General features: G+C 37.9%; 1 protein-coding gene across 1 annotated transcript; it reads right to left on the bottom strand.

Moving 5' to 3' along the window:
- Window positions 1-3,307: 3,307 nt before the first annotated feature.
- On the bottom strand, window positions 3,308-17,492 carry LOC128934750 (aromatase). Its single transcript, XM_054272601.1, has 9 exons — window positions 16,271-17,492; window positions 15,154-15,304; window positions 12,738-12,892; window positions 11,883-12,059; window positions 11,088-11,202; window positions 9,125-9,239; window positions 8,372-8,534; window positions 6,961-7,202; window positions 3,308-4,036 (listed from the first exon to the last, which is right to left on the bottom strand). The coding sequence occupies exons 1-9, from the start codon at window positions 16,413-16,415 to the stop codon at window positions 3,770-3,772; spliced, it is 1,530 nt and encodes a 509-aa protein (XP_054128576.1). The 5' UTR covers window positions 16,416-17,492; the 3' UTR covers window positions 3,308-3,769.
- Window positions 17,493-18,509: the final 1,017 nt, after the last annotated feature.

Raw genomic sequence — 18,509 nt, 5'->3', positions numbered from 1 at the left:
TATATTTTGTTTTTTAGTGTGCCATTTTCTACCTTCCAGTTCCCTGTCACTCAGCCAGATGTTTATAATTCTGAAAGCTTTTAATTTGAGTGAAAAAAATTAGGCATTGTATACAAATTGAATTTGTTGTGCTGTCTTTTTACGAGTAGAAAATGAGATTAAATTTTTTACTTTCCACTGTATAGTCAATCTAATTATTTTATTTGTTACATTTTTTAATTACTTTAGATACTTTTCTCACTGACAGCTGAGTCCTTTATTTGCATCATCAAGCCAATTTTTTTGGTTATATTCATAAATACCTGTTATCTTAAGAACCACCAAAACCTATCTCTTCCTTCATTAAAGCTTTGATAAAGTGCATTCCTAGGAAAGTAGTCTTGTATGAATTTAAATTATTTTAACTATGCTTTCTTGCTATCATGAAAAATACCTTGGCAATAATACAGTGTCTAAAAAGTGGGAATTTTGATTTTAGAGCATCGTGGAGTTCATCCTTGTATCTAACACATTGATCTGTTAATTCATGCAGACACAGTCATGCATTTTAACACAAGCTTGTGATTCTCAGATTGGGAAAACATGATGAAACATGACTTTAAACTCTTTTGCATACAACTTTTATTAGATGTTTATTTTATTTGCTGACAACATCCACATCCATGTGCTGTGAGCAGCCCATAATCACAGTGAAGTATAAAACACATTTGAGTTTGTTGTGTGCAATGCATTGAACATTAATGGAGCAGTCATGTCACGACTGTGGGCTCTGTGTGGTTTAAAAAGCCACTGGAATTTGTGCAGGGCCTGGTGGTAAAGCACTGTTTAAAACCAGGGCTCTGTTCTGTACAGTGAAAGGCTGAACCTGTTCGTACCCACGTGGCAAGGTCTGAAACTCTGCTGCCCCAGCTGCAGCTCTCAGGCAGGGGTGAGGTTGTGGGGTGGGGAATGGAGCTGGCAGTGCAAAAATCCAAACAAATATCCATGCAAACAGAGCACTGAGGAGCAGCCCTGAGAGTCAGGGGGAGCAGCACTCGGATGAGCTGAGAGCTCAGATCAATCACAGCTCTCCTGTCCAAACGGGGACCAAACTAAACCCTGTAGAAACCACAGGACCAGGAATGCTCTGTTCAAAACATGTCAGACACAATGGGAAATAACTCTGTCTTGCTGAGAAAAAGTAAAAAATGATACTGCTTTATTTTGTCCATAGAATAATTATGGTAATAATTTTTCTGAAGTTCCTGCCTACAAATTCAACAATATAGAATGCATTCAAGAAATCAGAGCAGCATGCATTTTCCATCTATTTGATTTCATAAAATTACTTCAAAATTTGAATGATAATTTATTAATTTCAAGCTTGTGAAAAATTTTACTTGGAGGAGGCCTATAATTGTGAGGTGGGAAAATCAGACAGAAAATTATCACTACAAAATTGGTTTTGTGTGTGAAATAAGCAAAGATATGTAGCCTGCGTACAAAATAGTAGTTTATTCTCAAGAAAAAGAGCTTTCAGTGGATTTCTTTGCAAAGTTCTAATGCAAATAAGAAATACATGCCCACTGAAGTACCCTGAAGTGTTTTATGATGCAGAAAGAGTAAAAAAGTTTTAAACATGGTTGTGTTTGTTGTTCTCCCAGCTGCTTTGTCAATTTCTTAGTTTAAAGGGTATAAAGAATGTAGAAACAGAGGTCACATTAGATATTCCACAGATTCATACCACTGTGGCACTTCATGACCTAAAAAATAGAAATCCTAGGAAACATAGAACCTTTTCATTTGGAAAAGACCATTGAGTCTTACCATTAAATCCTATTTATTCATGTCTTCAACTGCCCAGTTTTGTCTGCATGTACAGGTGGTACATGATTGCACCTTGCTGTTGTAATTTTTGGTATAATGCAAAAGTTATGGAGAAAGTTTTAAAAGTAACCTAGCTGCAATAAATTGTTCATGTTTGCTTTCAAGTTTGATTTTTTAAATTACTGTACAAACTTTGTATATTGTTTTGAGAATTACCCTAAATGGGCAGCTCCTCTTCTTTGCCACCATTCCCAGTTTAATTCATTACCTTTGGGTGGGGCATGTGGTTATTTGTTGGGTCTCTGCAGTTTTTCTGTGCTACTGGATAGATCTTTCTCTTCTGGACTTGTGCCTGAGATCAGTGGTCTGAAGAAATAGATTAATTAATGAATTGTATTTATATTTTCAAAGTGAAGACACATTTTTCTCTTTTTTCCCTTTTTTTCCCCCTTGCCTTCTATTATAGTTTAAATGACTTGGACGGAAAAGGTTAATATAAAGCCCACTGTACATTGGTTGGTTGTCTTTATCAAGGCACTTTGTCTGGAAAATCCCTTTCTTTGTGTTACACAGTATGAAAACTCAAGCTTAATGAAAATGAAAAGTCTCTGTCAAGGAATGTTGTCATTTAGCCAGGAAGATCTTTTTCTTCTTGACCAAGCTGGCAACTCCTCATTAGGCTACTAAAGATATCAATGTCCAGACTGTACAAATTTCAAGATGGGTCAATTCTGAACAGAAAGGTTGAGTAGTTGTCCCTTTTTCCTGTTAAGGATTGAGTATAAACCCCAGCCTGGTTTATAGTTAAAATAAAAACCTGTGTATGCAAAACACCTTGAAAAACATTTCCTAGACATCTGCTTGTTAGTTCAGAACTTCTCTCCTTTGTCACTATGAAACTCTGGGCACTTACCCAGTGAAATTTGCTTCATGAAAGTGTTTATCTTTATAAACTCAGAACCTCTGCACACCAGTGGGCATGGAGCAAGAGAGAGAGAGCAGGACACAGCCCAGAGCTCCTACAGAAGCAGCACCAGGAGTTGTTTGGATTATTTGGAAGGGACACTGTCTCGTGCTCTGGCAGGTGAACATGGGCAAGAATTCCAAATCTTACTCTCTGAAGTGGAATTGAGCAGCTAAAACCAGGTCAAAAAGGGATTTGGCACACCTTAGAGGGAATTTGACCACCTTCACTCAAGATGAGGGGAGGTGGGAAATTTCTGTAATCAATCAGGTGAGGAGGTGGGGCTGAAAGTCACCCCACCCAGGTGGGCTGGTGATGAAGTTTGGTGCTCATCACCTCATTCTCACCCGGCTTTAACTAAGATATTTACAGATCCCCTGCAGCAGGATACTGGGTTTTAAAAACATAGAACTGTTATCTCAACTACCATTATTACCTAGTACTCTGCTATTGGTAAAATCTGTGTGACACTGTGTTTTGTACAAATCTTTGGTATCTAACAGGACAGCAAAACATGTAAAGAAAAATGTTTGACTTGTTCAAACACTTCTTTACAACTTATAGACGTCTTGAATACTTTAAATTGTTTCTTAGTCTTGAAAGGAACTTATGTTATTCATTCAGCTATTTTGAAAACAGCGTTTTTGCTGTGGTCAAATATTGCTAGGTCCAGCTTCAGGGAGGTAGGGGAAAGGGAATTAAGCACATATCAGGTATGTTGGTTTGTTGACCCTCAAACCTCTGAACTGGCAGTGTTTGAAAGGGAAGGCGTAACTTTGTCTAAACTCTATGGTTTTAAAATGTAATCAGGAATTGTATAGCATGGCTTCATGTACAACAAAACTATTCTGTACTTTCAGTCTTTCCAATTCTGCTTTGGTTCTGCTGCACAGGCAGAACAAGGTGTCACTTGAAGTCATTTAGGGGCAACAAAACGTTTTACTTTCTGTATTTAACTAGGAATGATTATTTCTTAGTGGTTGAGAAAATCCTGTAACTTTAGTGCTGATCCATTCTATCACCCTGGCTCTCGTCTGCATTTCTTCTGGGTGTGAAAACCATCTCCAGCAGAGGCTGCCTCTCTATGGGGTGCATGGACAAGTCGTTGTTTTTCTGGATGTTGTTCAGGCCTCTTCCTTTCACTGTCTGCACTCTGCAGCGCCTCAGGAGAGTCACCAGGATTGCCTTCATCATGACCATGGCAATGAACTTGCCCACGCAGCTCCGGGGGCCGAACCCAAAGGGCTGGAAATAGCGGGAGGGGACCTGGGGGAGCAACGGGAGGAGCAAACTCAGAGACAGGGTTTTCTCCTTAAAAGCAGTGAAAATAATGATGGAAACTGGTAGTGGATATTATTGCCAGTCAATATTATTGCCAGGGCTATGTACAAATCACAAATGGGATGGGACTGCTGGGAACGTGCCTTGAGCTGTTGTATTTTCCAGCATCAGTCTCATTGCATGGTTATGACAGTGGGAAGATGCCAGCAGCTCACATCCCAGGCAGCAGACCAAGAACTTAATGTTACAAGTGACTTGAAAGTTTTTTGACCAATCACACAAAGCAAAATCACATTGACAGTAGTTCTATCCAACCACTATAGGCACAGGTACCTTTGGTTAAAGAAAGCTTGCTTATTTCGAATACAATCCCTGCTTGTAAGCCTTAAACACAATGAACAGAGCTCCCTTATTAAGCTTAGAACTTCCTAATATCTCACTAGATACACTTTTCTGCAGCTTAGGGAGTTATTCTAGACCAGTGTTAATGCCCAGACAATTGTTCTATTTGTCCTCACTTTTCTACTTCTTACATAATTTTTCTGCTGACCAATCTTACGGCTACTGCTTAACTCTAATCAGAGTTCTGCTGTCTCTGAGGCCTGCCTTTTGCAGCTTTCCCAAAACCCTCTGATTTTATGGATTCCCACAGATATATTCTGAAAAACTTGTGGAAATCAACTTTTGAGGGCAATTCCTCATTTCACACTGGAAATTCCAGGCCCAGCTACAGGCACTGACAGAATAGGGACCAGCCCTTGGAAATTCAGAGGTAGCAGGGATTGTACAGTTAAACAATTGAATTCTGCTCGTGTGTTTGTCTGTTTGTCCTGGGAACTACAGTGATTTCACCACAAGCTGTGAAATGGAGTGAAGCCTCTGCTCTTCAAATGCATTAAAGTTCATTAAAAAGTTCTTCAGAAAATGTTCATTATAAAGCTTATAAATATCTGAAATGATGCCTTGTCTAATGATAATCACTGAGCCATACGCCTACTCCATTTGTAATTATAAAGCTAATATTTCTGAGAACTAATTTGTCATGAAATTAAATGTTAAAATTTTTCATATTTAATAGAGAGATAACACAAAACTATTGTCTTCTGCCCTGGCAGCTGAAATATGAAATGCAGGATTCCCAGAATTCCTGAAGAATCAACAGCTAGTTTCTGCTACCTTTATTGCCATTGAATAGATCAGTTAAAAAGCAAGTATGGTTATAAAGAAATTATTTTTCTTCATCTGTGTAACTTCTTTTTAAAAAAACCAGGTATTAACCATGTTCTGATTTCCTATTTAACAAGAATAGAGTAGAAACCATTTATTTCTATCAAATCATCTGGAAAAAAGTGTACTGTTTTTTCTTACTTTCAGACTGACAGAAGTGTTCAGTTTAATTTTTTTTAAATAAACTGAGCTGTGCTTTTGGAAAAATTATAGATAAATACAAGTGTTGATAACACAGAGCAAGTACAGCAGCTGGCAGTGCAGCACAATGGCAAATGCACAGCCTGTGAAAATGGAAAAATGTTTAGATTCTAACAATGGCATCTTATCATAAATAATGCTGTGGATTGCTATTCACTTAGAGAACTGGAGGGAAATTGTGCCTGCCAGAATAATTATGTGGCAAACAGAATGCATCAAGTCAGATAGAAAATGTGTGGTTAAATATTTGGTCAAGGGGAAATATTTTTAGTAGCAAAATGTCCTTGTAAATTAAGCAAGATACCAATTTTTGATAGAAATACTTGGAATGTAAATAATGGGTGGCAAAATGGAGTCTATTCACAAGGAATTGTAATTTTGATAAACTTCATCGCTTACTCTTCTTGAACTTTCTGCAAAAACTTTTTTTGAGCTGTTGTTTTTAATGTGGTTTGCAGGATTTGCTCAGCAGTTGAGAAATATGAACCAGGTGGATTAATACTAGTTTTTTGTGTGTGTTATATTTGATATGCTTAGCTTTTTTGGTAAGAAATAGGTAAACCTTAAAGTTTTTTTTCTGGCTTGAGCACTTTTTTGTTTTTCTTTCTTAGTTGTTGCTTCAGGTGTTTGTGAGTCCCTTTTTGGTGTATCAAAGTAATCTGTTCTTTTTTAAAGCTGAAGTTGCTGCTGTCAGTGTTCATTTGTGCAGCTGCTAACATATCAGTGCAGTTTTAATCTCTCCAGGTTATTATTGCTGAACAAATACAGCTTCGCAAACCCAATTGTTTAATCAGTAATCAGCAGAGCAGAGGTCTGAGTAAATAATCTGAAGGATGATTTGAACCAGTGGGGGATTACAAGAAGAAAAAATATTCACATATTGCTTTTGATTGTAGTTCTCCTGGTAGTTAGAACATAACTTCATTTGAAATTCAGAGCTGAACGGGAACTTAATTACTCAACATCTGCAGTATTGAGTTAGTTAGAACTTAGCATTCTCATTATGGTCTATAAAATATTGTTAATTTAAAGAGGAAAAAAGAGAATAACATGGGCACTGGATCCCCAGTCTCTCAGAAGTTACTGCACTGCTCCACCTCTCCAGAGAATGCTCAGTTCTGTGGGCTGCTGGCATGGCTTTAGCCCCATAAAACCTTTTTATTTTGTCCAGTGCCAGGGGATATAATGGCAACCGTGTGTGTCTGACAAATTTAATCAGAGATTTTTAATCAAAATTATAATGTCTGGAAAAACTGTTTTCTATATTATGATTATTTTTTATTTAAAAGGCAGCTTGAGAGGAAAATATCTGCCCAGCTCTAATAATAATAACAGTACTCAGAAGGTTGTATGGCTAATTGGGCACTTAGACAAAGGGAAAACAGTCTTATGGCTGCAAAGTTCTTGAGCAAAGTAAGAGGAAGAGACATTAGCAATAAATAAAATCCAAATTTCTGAAAGAAACAAGATGGAACACTTACATTTTTCTCAAAATTTTCCAGAGAGAACTCGTTTGGCTTTGGGAAGAATTCGAGTTTGTGCATGCGGCCGATGTTGAGGATGATGTTGGTGCCCTTTTTCACGGGGTAGCCATCAATGACATCGTCCTGCAGTGCTTTCCTCATGATCAGGTCCACCACTGGCTGGTATCTCATGCTCTCATAAATAAAATTCTCCACAGTTTTTAAGTTTGGCATGTCATCACTTTGGATGTCTCTGTCGCCTTGTGGAATAGAGCAGATGGTGAAGAGATTAGTTGGTTAGGAATTTAATAACTTCATTGTACAAATATCAGAATATTTTGGGAAGATTCTCGGGTTGAGGTTGTATGAAGGATCCAACAGCTTCTAAGGAGTTGTGTGGCCTTACTTATTGAGGAAATCTGGTATATTGTTCATTAGTGTAAATCCTAGTTTATTAATTAACAATCTTCTCATCTTCTTATCAGTCCTTGTTCTTGTCACCAACAAAACTCTGGGGGTCTTTCTTTGGGTTGTGCATGAGAGAGCAACAAGGAACAACAAATTCATCTTCCAGGAGCTGACAGCAAACAGACCCTGGGGACAGTCTGGAGCTAATTCTGTAGGGATGTTAAATTTCCACCCTGTGGTAAAGCCTTACCTTAGAGGGTAAGGCTTCAGAAAGAAGCGGGGAAAATGAGTGACTGAGTACTCTCATGAGGACAGTGCAATGAGGATTATTAAATGTACCTTAGAAAAAGAGTAAAAGACTTGTGATACATTTTCTGGGGTTTAACAGACCAGAAGTAAGTCTTAAATAAGAGTGGATGAAATTAGTTTCTATATTGGTTCAGTGTCAGGCTTTGAATGAAGGCTAGAGAAGGGGAAGAATACAAATTTGGAATATCTTGATTGTGTTTTGAATAGTTAGTAATTAGTACTTAGAGGAGGCCAATTTGAGATCAAAATGGATGACAGCAGAATATAATTTTAATTTTGTGTAGTCTTTTCCTTCTAGAGTTATAATGAAACTTAGAGAAGTTCTCTATTTTAGCACAGAGAAATACTGGTGATTAGAATTATTTGAAACAAGTGCCCCCTTTTGCTATTTCAGGGTAACAGGAAAATAATTTCAATTGAACTTGAGGTGAATGCTGATACTACTCTGTGGTTGCTGAGGAGAAAATATACCACATTTTTTTCTAATATATTATCAATTCTGATGATTCCTATTTTATTTTATAAATTTCTCACATTTTTTAATTTGCTCTTTAATATAATTTTTTACTTACAGTAATAGTTCATATGTTTTACAGCAAACACTTCTGTTAGGAGGAATTGCTTAAAATTTTCAGATTTAGACAAATTAAATTAGATCACTGCTGAAGCAAAATTATATTCCCACCTGACTGACTTTGCAGCTCATGCTTACCCACAACAGCTTCAATTTCTCTCATCATCTCCTCTTCCACTGTGGGGTGCTCTGCAATCAGGACTAGCATAAAGAAGAGAGTCACAGACAGAGTGTCAGGAGCAGCAATCATCATCTCCAGCACACACTGGTTCACATTCTCAGCAGTCAGATCCCCTCTGTTCTGGAAAAAAAAAAAGGAAATTTTGGAGAAAATGTTGATTGCTGACCTCTGACGCCAACAAAGGTCTTATAGAATGCACAATTTCTGGACAGTCTATCTTACACTAAATAGCATTTCTTTTTTGTCTTTCAGAGAATGACAGCTCATGTTCTGATGGGTGTTTTGTAGGAAAGCAGAAATCTGTGTTCTTAGCTCAAATTCCTTTTAGTTTGTTGCATTTCCTCAATGAGTTTGTGAGCTGTCAGAGATTACACAAGGTAGGAGTGATATAACATTTGAAACCTTTCCAAACATAAGGCAATATATTAAATAATACATAAGGGTTAAAAAAAAGACTGAAGGACACTCAGGGATAGATGCAAGAGTTTTAGGGATGTTGTTTAAGCCATGAAATAAGTATGACAAGCACCTGATCCTGAATACAATATTTCTATGTGAGTCACTCTCAGGGACTCCCCAACACCAACTCAGCATCCCTTTATGATGATGTGACTTTTGGAGAGGCATGTGAAGATTAAATTGCAGAGTCTGTGTTCAGGCGAATGTCAGAAAACCCAAAACTTGCCATATTTTGAGTAAATTCCCAATACCTGTGCAAAAATCAACTGAGATGCAAAATCCATGTGTTCATCCAACTTTTCCACAGTGGAAAGCTTTTGTCTTTTCTGTTCTATTAAAGTTTCCATTGTTCCTTTAAGATCCTTGCTGAAAAGAGATGAAATGCAACATATTTTTAAATATCTGCACCAGAGTATGACTAGAAATACAGAGATATATCAAGAAAAGCACCTAAGGATGGCAGAAATTAAGTATTCCTAAGAATAGTTGTGTGGTTCTCTGCAAAAGTAGTAATACTTAGGCAAAGTGTGTTTTCTTATTATTCTTAAATAATTACTTGACAGTCTGGAATGAATCTTAATCTCTTTTTATAGAATAGACTGAAAAGGAGGGAAAAGTGTCTATATACACTATTAATGAATAAAGGTTTTAAAGATTTATTACCATTTCCAAAGAATTATTTTCTTTCCTTGTATCTTATATTGTGTTTTATCAGTAAGTAAAATGAATTTAGAGAACATAAGGGATGGTTTTTTTAGACAAGTATTAGAAAAATTGTATATTGGAGTAGAGTTTATTTAAACTTTTCATATTTGAATAGTAATACTGTGTCAACAGTTTGTGTTCCAGTGGTGGAAAAAGTAAAGTTCAAAGGTTGTTATAAATTTTGGGGGAATTTTCAATTAATTATAGATTTGAAAGCAATTGTTTAAAAAAAGTATTCTGAAAAGGTTTGGAATGGAATCTTCAGGTTTTTCAAATGTGGATTTGTTACTGTTTACTTAGATAATGTGTATTTGTAGGGTAAATATATTTAGAATTTCAATTACCATAAAGATCTCAGTATTTATAAATATTTTATGTATTAGAAATAGTTAGTAGTCCTTTTTGAAAAGTTTATCAGAAGAATATTACAAGTCTTCATATCCTGTGGTGGTTCTTTGCATTGTCTTAAATCCAGAAATATTTTCTTTTTTCTTTCTTTGCAATAAAAAATTATTAATAAGTTCATTTTTTATGGGACTGCTTTTGAAATATCAATATTTGCTTGCAGGGGCTTTCTGGTAATTACTGGGCTATAATAGTTTATTATCAGCATCACAGGATAAAGCAGTAATCAGTGCCATAATAAAACTAGCAAGCAAATATCAGAAAAGGTGAATCTTGTGTCCGGTGCTCAAGAGCTGTCAATTACCTTGGGTGAACTTGATCTTTTCCTTAGAGCCTTTGTTATGTAGCACTATCAAAGCAATTTATTGCATATCCTTCTTAAGGAACAATTTCACTAGATGGAAAACAAATCCAAAATGGAAAAAAGTGACTGCCAGCTCTTTTTAAAGCCAGCTCTCTTTTGGCAGAAGACAGAAAAGAAGATCACAAAACTGGAAGAGTAATTTTGTGTTTTTGCAAAGAGGAAAATGGCAAAATGTATTTGTTCCTTACTTAGGGAAAAAAACCCTCAACCTTGAAATGGATTATCACACTGAGCACCAAGTTTCAACTCATAAATGAGTGTTTGACTCAAAAATGCATGTTGAGAAATCCAATAACCAGAAACTGCTCAAGGGTTAACTCTTGGGGGTCTGTGCCCTGAATACAGATGGGTTTCCTTGTTTGGACGAGCTGCAACCTGATTGTCCTCAACTGGACAGCAAATATCACTTCATCCATACAATGGCTTTTCCTTGTCTGAACCAAAGTTTCAAATTTGAGTGTGCATGAACTGATATTTTGGTGAATAAATTGGGTCTGAATAAACAAAGCTTTTAACTGGTCCCAGAATTCAGCTACTTGTACCACCAGTGACAAACCTGGTTCTGTCTTGGCTCTGCAAACAGGGGACCTCAGCAGCCACCTTTGCAAGTGTCACAATTTAGTGTCTAAAAGGCAGAGGAAAGCTCTGATTCATTTCCCTTGATTTCCCATTGAGGGAAATGCTTCTTCATAAAAAGAAAGACTCTTATGCAATCACTCTGTAGAACGGTTGATACTCACACTGCATCTTTGTACTTCTTGCACAGCCAAGAAATCTTAAAAAATATGTCAGGCTTTAATAAAAGGGCTTGCCAGGCATCAAAGTAGTTTTGAATCTTAAGCACAATGGCATTTTCTGAAAAGAAATGTAAAAAAAAAAAAAGGTCATTAGTGAAGTAAGGTAAATCTTTCAGAAATTTAATAATAAGGTTGGGTTCCCTACTCCACTAAGTTCCTGGGAATCTGATAAGCAACTGGTAGGTAACATTTGAAGCACAGTGTATGAAAGGTCTAGATCTTTGCAGAAACTCTTGGTAACTTGCTGCAAGGACACAGAGCTGTGTCAGCCAGACCAAAGAGTCTCCCACAGGAGAGCAGAAGCAGAGCTATTGCAGAACACTGGAAAGGGCCATTTAGACATCCTGATAATATTATTTCTGTTATAGGCTGAAGAAATAGAAAATATAATTTTTTTGGTGAACTTTTTAGAGCAATCATTTAGTTTGGTAGAAAGATTTCAGATTCTTGCGTGACTATAATTTAATATTGGAATTGTACCAATTTGGTGCATAAACATCTCTTTAAATGGCACAATTCATTAAGGTGGGTGAAAAGCTAATGCATATTTTTGGTCACGTAAAAATTTTTTATAACTACCATGATACTAAATCCATTCAATTAATTATTGATATGGTGATACAAGGGTCTGGTCTTGCTCTGTTATGTTGAGACAAAACAGCTGAGCGGCGTCAATGAATTTTCCTTGGATATGCATTTCAGGCCCATCCTGAGGCCCAGAACTGGAGCTGTCAGTACCATCCAGGGGGACCCCAAGGAAGAGCTTGTTGGAAGTGTCGAGCATGATCCTCCTCATGAGGTTGAGCACGTTGATGTTGCCCAGCTCCGTGGTTTCCTCCTGCAGCTGCTCCAGGTGCTCGATGGTTGACTCCACGCAGATCGCGATCATCCGCACCAGCCCGGGGCCAGACAGAGCTGGGACATTTGTGCAAAAACACAAAAGGTTGGTTAGGTTTTGTACCTTCTTTATGATGCCTCAAGTGGTGATAGCAGTGTTGATGAAATGGCCAGTTGTGTCATTGGGCTGGTGTGAAACCATTCTGGAGCTTCAGTGGCTTATTGTTCTTAGAAAGGAAAATCCAGGGATGGATTGTAGCAGCCTGAATAGCTGCTGATATAGTCCAGGGTAAGGAAGCAAAAAGGGTCTTTGCTAGCATAGTCCAGGGTAAGGAAGTAAAAAGGGTGTTTGCTAGTATGGTACAGGTTAAGGAAGCAAAAAGGGTCTTTGCATAATATCCACACATGTTTTATTCAACTGTGAGGTGAGACGTTCAAGTCCTGACCCCTATGCACAGAGGGTCTCCCTTACTCTCTATAGGGGCCTGGGGGCTGACCCTGGTCTTGGGGAAGTACAAAGGTGAGGAACAATCAGGGAAATGGGAGGGAGTGGCTCAGGGACATAGGAGCAGACACAGGAACAGGGCAAGGAGCCAGTGGGGTCTAACAGCTTTTTGAGGGAAGCTTCTCGTGTCCCCTAGAGCAGGGAATGTCACCCAGGGTCTCCACAGTGGATTTCAGACAAACACAGCAGCATTTCAGGGAGGGTTGGCTCTGTGTGTGTCACAGGGATGCAGTGTCAGTGCACATGGTTACCTTTGGTGAAAAAGGGCCGAATTTCTTTCCAGTGAGCTGGGTTGTTGTTAAATATGATCCCATTCTCGTACATGCCAATGCACTGCAATCCAAGCTTGCTCCCAAACCGAGACACGTAATGCCAGTGCTTCATTACATGGAACACGCTGGAGGATCTGGGGAAGGAAGGAGGAAAAAGCCCCCAATAAAAGAACTGTTTAATGGACTAAATACAGCATTTGTATGCTGACATTTTACAGTTGCTCCCAAGTGCTGACTCGCATTCTTAATTTAGCAGCAAGTACAATGCTTAGCACGAAATGTTGTTCCTTTTACATAATTAAAAATCTGATCAATGCTTTCAGAATTTATATTAAAGCCATAAGCTGTTCTGCTCAGATTTAAACTATTTTTCAATTAAAATGCAAATAGTTGATGAAGGATTTTTTTAAAGGATTTAAAACTGAATAGTGTGTATACATAGAAATGTGTAGATATATATGACACACTTAGGTAGTGCCCAGTGTCAGATATTTCAGAGGATAAGGTGAAATATTTGATGTGTACTAAATTACAGCTTTACTGTTGTATAGTCAATGCCATGTACTCTTTTGTAGTTCTTTGATCATTCTCAGACACATATTGAAAGCATAAAAACACATGCATCACTTGAATATGCATTATCATAGTACAACGGTATGTGTGGGATAAATAATAAATATTCTTACAGAGATACATAAGGGAAATCCATGATATGCATAATTATATTTTCAGTCAGCGAGATTAATTTGGTGGTGCTGGCAGACAGCATTCTTGCTTTAGGATGTAATTTCCTTTAGAGGGAGCCAGCATTTCAGAAATGTGGATGTGATGAAACACTGATCAAAGGAAATCCAACCAAAAGAAAGAAAATCAGATCAAAGATTTGAAATGAAACAATATGCTTCTTTCTGTACTGTGCAGTATAGTCTATGGGCCAAACCCCAGACTACTAACATGGGCTTAGTTTATTTTTTCAGTCAGATAATATAAACGTGGCTTTTGCTATTGACTGCAAATATCCTTGGTTTTACAGTTTTGCTTCCTCCTGTCCCACATGTCTCTGTGCAGGAGACACATCATAATGTTTCAAGGCAGGGTTTTGTCAAGTGACCTTGCATAAGGAGGTTTTCCTTTTGAAACCTCCAAAAGACATCAGCTATTGTAAGCAAGACTGCAAATCCTTCTCTCTGAGCATTAGCACCTCAGTATCAGATTTGATGCTAAAAGTTCAGATGACATTGGTGAAAAGAGATGACATTGATTTTCTTGTGCAGAAGCCAGGTTATGTTTAGTTTTGCAATGAATTTAGGATCCACTGAAAATTTTATTCTATGTTCTTACTTTAAAAAAAGTTAAATATTCGTTTTCTAGGTATAGCCGATGATTTAAAGCCAGAAATGTCTGAAAAGAAACAATGTATAGACTGTAAATCTGGCACTGTTTAGCAGCACTCCTGGTTTGTTTCTGGTAAATTGGTAGCACAAAGACAGCTGTAAGAGTTGCTAGGAATTTCAAAGCATTCAGAGCATTCTCACAACATTTTACTGCTTTAGCTGATATTTGCAACACCTTTGTAGGATAGAAATGTGAACAGTTTTCTTGTCATGATTACTTCTTTCTACTGAGGTTTAAATAGAGATGAAGCTGACTTGCACCATATGGCAAATTCTGTGATTATTCTCTATGCTGCTCTTCTTTCAAAGGTTTTTACTTAATGAAGGTATTAATTGATTGACACTGTTACTTAAAAGGTTCTGATTCTTTATCAATTACATGTGGTAAACCTTTTACTGCTTTTTTTTTTCTTTTTCATGGCATGACTTGTAATAATCCAATTCAAGAAACCGATGGAGCTAATAAAATGCTAGGCTGAAGTTTAGCATTATGTTTAATACTGTGCATAATTGAAACCCATGAATAATCCCATTAATTGGAGTGGAATTATTCCTAATGCTATAATGCTGTATTTGCTAAGTTAAATCACTGAATTGGAGCCATAACCTTCAAGCATTTACTTCCACTTTAAGGAGAAATTTAAAAACACAGAAAATGAAAATTTGACTTAATAACACATTACAGTAAGCCTAGATCCCTAAACTGAAAGTTATCTCTATAATAAATGGATAGTAAAATAGATGGTAAATTATTTCTAGGATTTAGCCACAGTAATTTCCTATCCACAAAAAATATTAGGAGAATTCACCAAAACTTCAACAGCAGAGTCTTTAAACAGACAGAAGATTAGAAAAAGGTCTAGAACAGTAAAAAGTAATAGGCTTTTGTTAGGACAATTTTCGAAAATAATAACTTCAATTCTGCTTTAGAATAAAGTAGCAAAGAGGTTGTAAAGATATAAAGCTTTTCAAGTTATTAAGTATGGAAAATAAGGATTTACTTGCTAATTATAAATGTTTCTTCACCGCCGATCCAAACTCTCACAAACTCTCCGTATGTCTTGTTGTAGTAGTTGCAGGCATTCCCTACTCCCATCCAGAGAAATCTGCCATGAGAGATGAGGGGGCCAATTCCCATGCAGTATCCTGGCCCTAAGAAACAGGGGAGAGAGGGCTGGTCTCAGCAGTGCTCACAGACAAGAAAACGCCTTTTGAAAGGAGGTTTTACACACGGCAGTCACAGCCTGTGCTGGGCAGCTCACACAAACTGTCCTGCTCTGAGACTGTTGCAGGAGCTGCAGCTGTGCTGCTGAAATCTCACTGTCTGAGAGGCCTCTAGTGCTTTCAGTGGTACCTACAACAAATGACAGTCTTTGCTGCTTTGGACAGCTTCCAGCTGCTGCTTGCTTTTGGAGGGACAGTGGCTCCATCCTAGGAAGAAGAAATTCTCTTTTAGGCAAGAATCTTTTCCCAGGGTTTCTTCCAGGAGTCACTGGTTTAGGGTTATTCCTGTCCAACACCTGTGAGAGGCTGTGCACTGCTCTGCTCCATGCAGCACGGTGTTGCATCTGGTGGAAAATAAGCTGAGCCATTAAAGTCTAAACAGGCCCCCAGAATGTTCCAGAGGGGAAAGGAGATTCGATGTTGTTCTGTTCTAGAGGGTTTTCAGTGCTAAAGATAGAGAAACATTGATAACCTACTAAAATCTTAACAGCTTCTTAGATAACTGTCTAGAGTAAAGGTAATTTAGAGGCTTAAACTTTAAAACATGCAAAAAGTAGTTTATAATGCGCATGAAAATGGGAGTTGTAAAATAGAGTGAAATAGTTGAAAATCCTGAGCTGTAAAATAGTATTTTAGCTTTCTAGCATACACAAAATAAACTGAAGACAAAATGTCATATGACCAAGCCACAATTATTATGGAAGTTCTGAACTTAGAATATGCCTGATTTCCTTTACCAGGAAAGTTTAAGAATCTGTATTGCTTAAACTGATTCATAACAAATTTTGTTGTCATACCATGATTATTCAGCATTAATTTGGCACTTAAATTTGAGAAACAAACAAAAATTACTCTGAAAACTTTAATATTGCAGAAGGGCTAAAGCTGACTTACCTGGTATTGATGAAGTCTCTTCATGATTCCATATGAGGAAGAGAAAGCACATGAGGATGAGTATGGGCACGGTGGCCACGGGCATCGTGTCTGGTACCAGGCTGGTGATGTTGAAGTGCATTGGGTTCAGGGTCTCCAGGACCATCTCTTCAAAGAGGTTCTGCTTGGCTTCAGAAAGAGAGAGAAGGGAGAGAGGCAGAGGCTGTCAGAGGTGTTCAGCTTTGCTTGGTGCCTCTCAGCCCCTTTGCAGTCCCTACAAATGAGCAAATCCGCTCCGGACGTGGCTTTATAACCAGGGGGACTGCCTGGAGTGATTGCTGGGACAAGTCTCATCACAAGTCAGAAGAGACATGAAACAGACACATTTTTTTGCTTGGGAATAACAAAGGTTTTCTGACCTTGATGTTGAGGCATAGTTTTGGATATTTTGGCTGACAGACCTTTTATCTCTGATATCGGCTTTGCTGGCCAGCACTGAGGTTTACTCCTTGCACATCTCTAACCAAAACACAAGAAATTAAACTTTCAGCACATGTGCAAGCATTGAATGAGTTCACTTGCCAGCTTTTGTCTGTCTTATTTAGCTATTCCCTTCCTGCATGCCTGTAGTGCCAGAGTTCCTGAATTTCTAGAATAACTATGGTAGTTTTCAATGATTCAGATAATATACCCCAGAACCACAGTTTTTGTCTGAGACATGTATTATAGCTTTTTTTTTACTGCCGAACTTTGAGTGTAACATAATGAAATATAATGTAAAGCATTTCTTTATGGTTATTCTGTTAAATACTTTGAAAAATATAATACATGCCATAACAAACAGTGTCATAGATTCTCTGTTGCCATATTTTTACTCAGGCTGTAACCAGCACTCAGCACAAGAAAGAAAACCCAAGGACAGCCAACAGGTCTCATGCATAAAGAGAATAGAAGGATTAATTCAAAGGGTTTTTTGCATATTTTTGAATTAATTAGTAAAATATAAGAAGCTGGGTTACCTGGGAAGGAATATGTGTGAGGAGGAATGTGAGCGAGAATTCATTTAACCACAGGAAGGTACTGCTTGAACATGCACAATATTTTATTAAAAAAAAATCTTAATTCTGCTCTGGCGATAACTAAGAAGAGATTTGATTTGTTTCTTCCTGAAACAATATTTCAAAGTTGAAGGATATATTTACTTAGTAGAAGCTTTTAGATGCAGTTTACTTTCAGCAAGTGCTTTCTTATTGGTCTTGTTCTTTGGTTTAACGTAGCTGAAAAAATGGGAACTTGCTCTGTAGTGACCAGCAGTGCTATAATTATGTTAAACTAAGCCAAGAATGGGAGAGATGCTTTCTAGATAGTGAGAATCCTGGTGTGTATGGAGTGTAGGAAGGGTATATGGGAAAAGGGAGCAAGCAGTGGTTTAAAACCTTGCAGTGCGTGCAATGCTCCCTTTTGTATATTTTGTGTCCAGGCTTCTGGGGTTTTTATGATCCAAAGTGACCCAAGTGCCAGGTGACATTTCAGAACCATCCCTGCTGTTGCAATGGGGAGCAGCCCAGCCCTCCTGAGGGTGCCCAGGGACAGGTCCCACCCTGGACACCTCCAGATGTTCCACTGCCCTGTGAGTTGTGAGAAACAGCTTTGTATCCTCAAGCATTTTTATCACAATCATTTATGCCATGGAATTCATTAGTTTGAATTTCCTTGACTGCTACTCCTTAACACAACAAAAGCATGCCTGTGTGTATGTGAATGTTTTATCAGCTTCTGTCCCTTTCACTAAAATGAGTTTACAGCATTACAGAGGGAGAAAACCACACTTGGGGTGTATAGTTCCATTTTATGTTGCTTTCTCCCTGGATCTGCATAAACTTCATGTTTTTACTCCATTGCCACAGATAGGCTCTGATGTACATTGTGTTTTCTGGGTTGGTTTTCATTTCCAAGACATTCTGGTGTGTGCTCAGTAGTTTCACTGCCTCACATTCCCTGTGCAGACAAGCATGGAGCTGCTTATGCATTTGGGTGCTGTGAAATAAACCAATTTCATGCCTCCCAATGTGGATGTGTGAATATTAGATCTGCAGGGTGAGCCCTGGTGGAGTTGAAGGCCCTGATATGTTTGCACAGTGTACTTTGCAAGTATGAGTCTCCCCCTTCTATCTCCTAAAAATGAGTTTTGATCTTGTTCAGCTCTTAAATACTCACAGCTAAATCTTATCACTATTTTGACAGTGGAATGCAGACAGGT

The sequence above is a fragment of the Melozone crissalis genome, unplaced genomic scaffold, assembly GCF_028551555.1.
Source record: "Melozone crissalis strain CALT ecotype California unplaced genomic scaffold, PUWL_Pcris_2 ptg000014l_1, whole genome shotgun sequence".
NCBI classification, from domain to species: Eukaryota; Metazoa; Chordata; class Aves; order Passeriformes; family Passerellidae; genus Melozone; species Melozone crissalis.
The sequence above is the reverse complement of the archived record's forward strand: the minus strand, read 5'-3'. Positions and strand labels throughout refer to the sequence as shown.

Bases quoted from the DNA above. Each gene is read 5' to 3' on its own strand.
- LOC128934750 (XM_054272601.1), bottom strand. From the start codon at position 16,415: ATGGTCCTGGAGACCCTGAACCCAATGCACTTCAACATCACCAGCCTG. The intron at 12,060-12,737 runs GTAACCATGTGC...CAAATGTCCCAG, and splicing joins TCGGCCCTTTTTCACCAAAG to CTCTGTCTGGCCCCGGGCTG. The intron at 9,240-11,087 runs GTGAGTATCAAC...ATCTCTTTTCAG, and splicing joins AAGAAGTACAAAGATGCAGT to CAAGGATCTTAAAGGAACAA.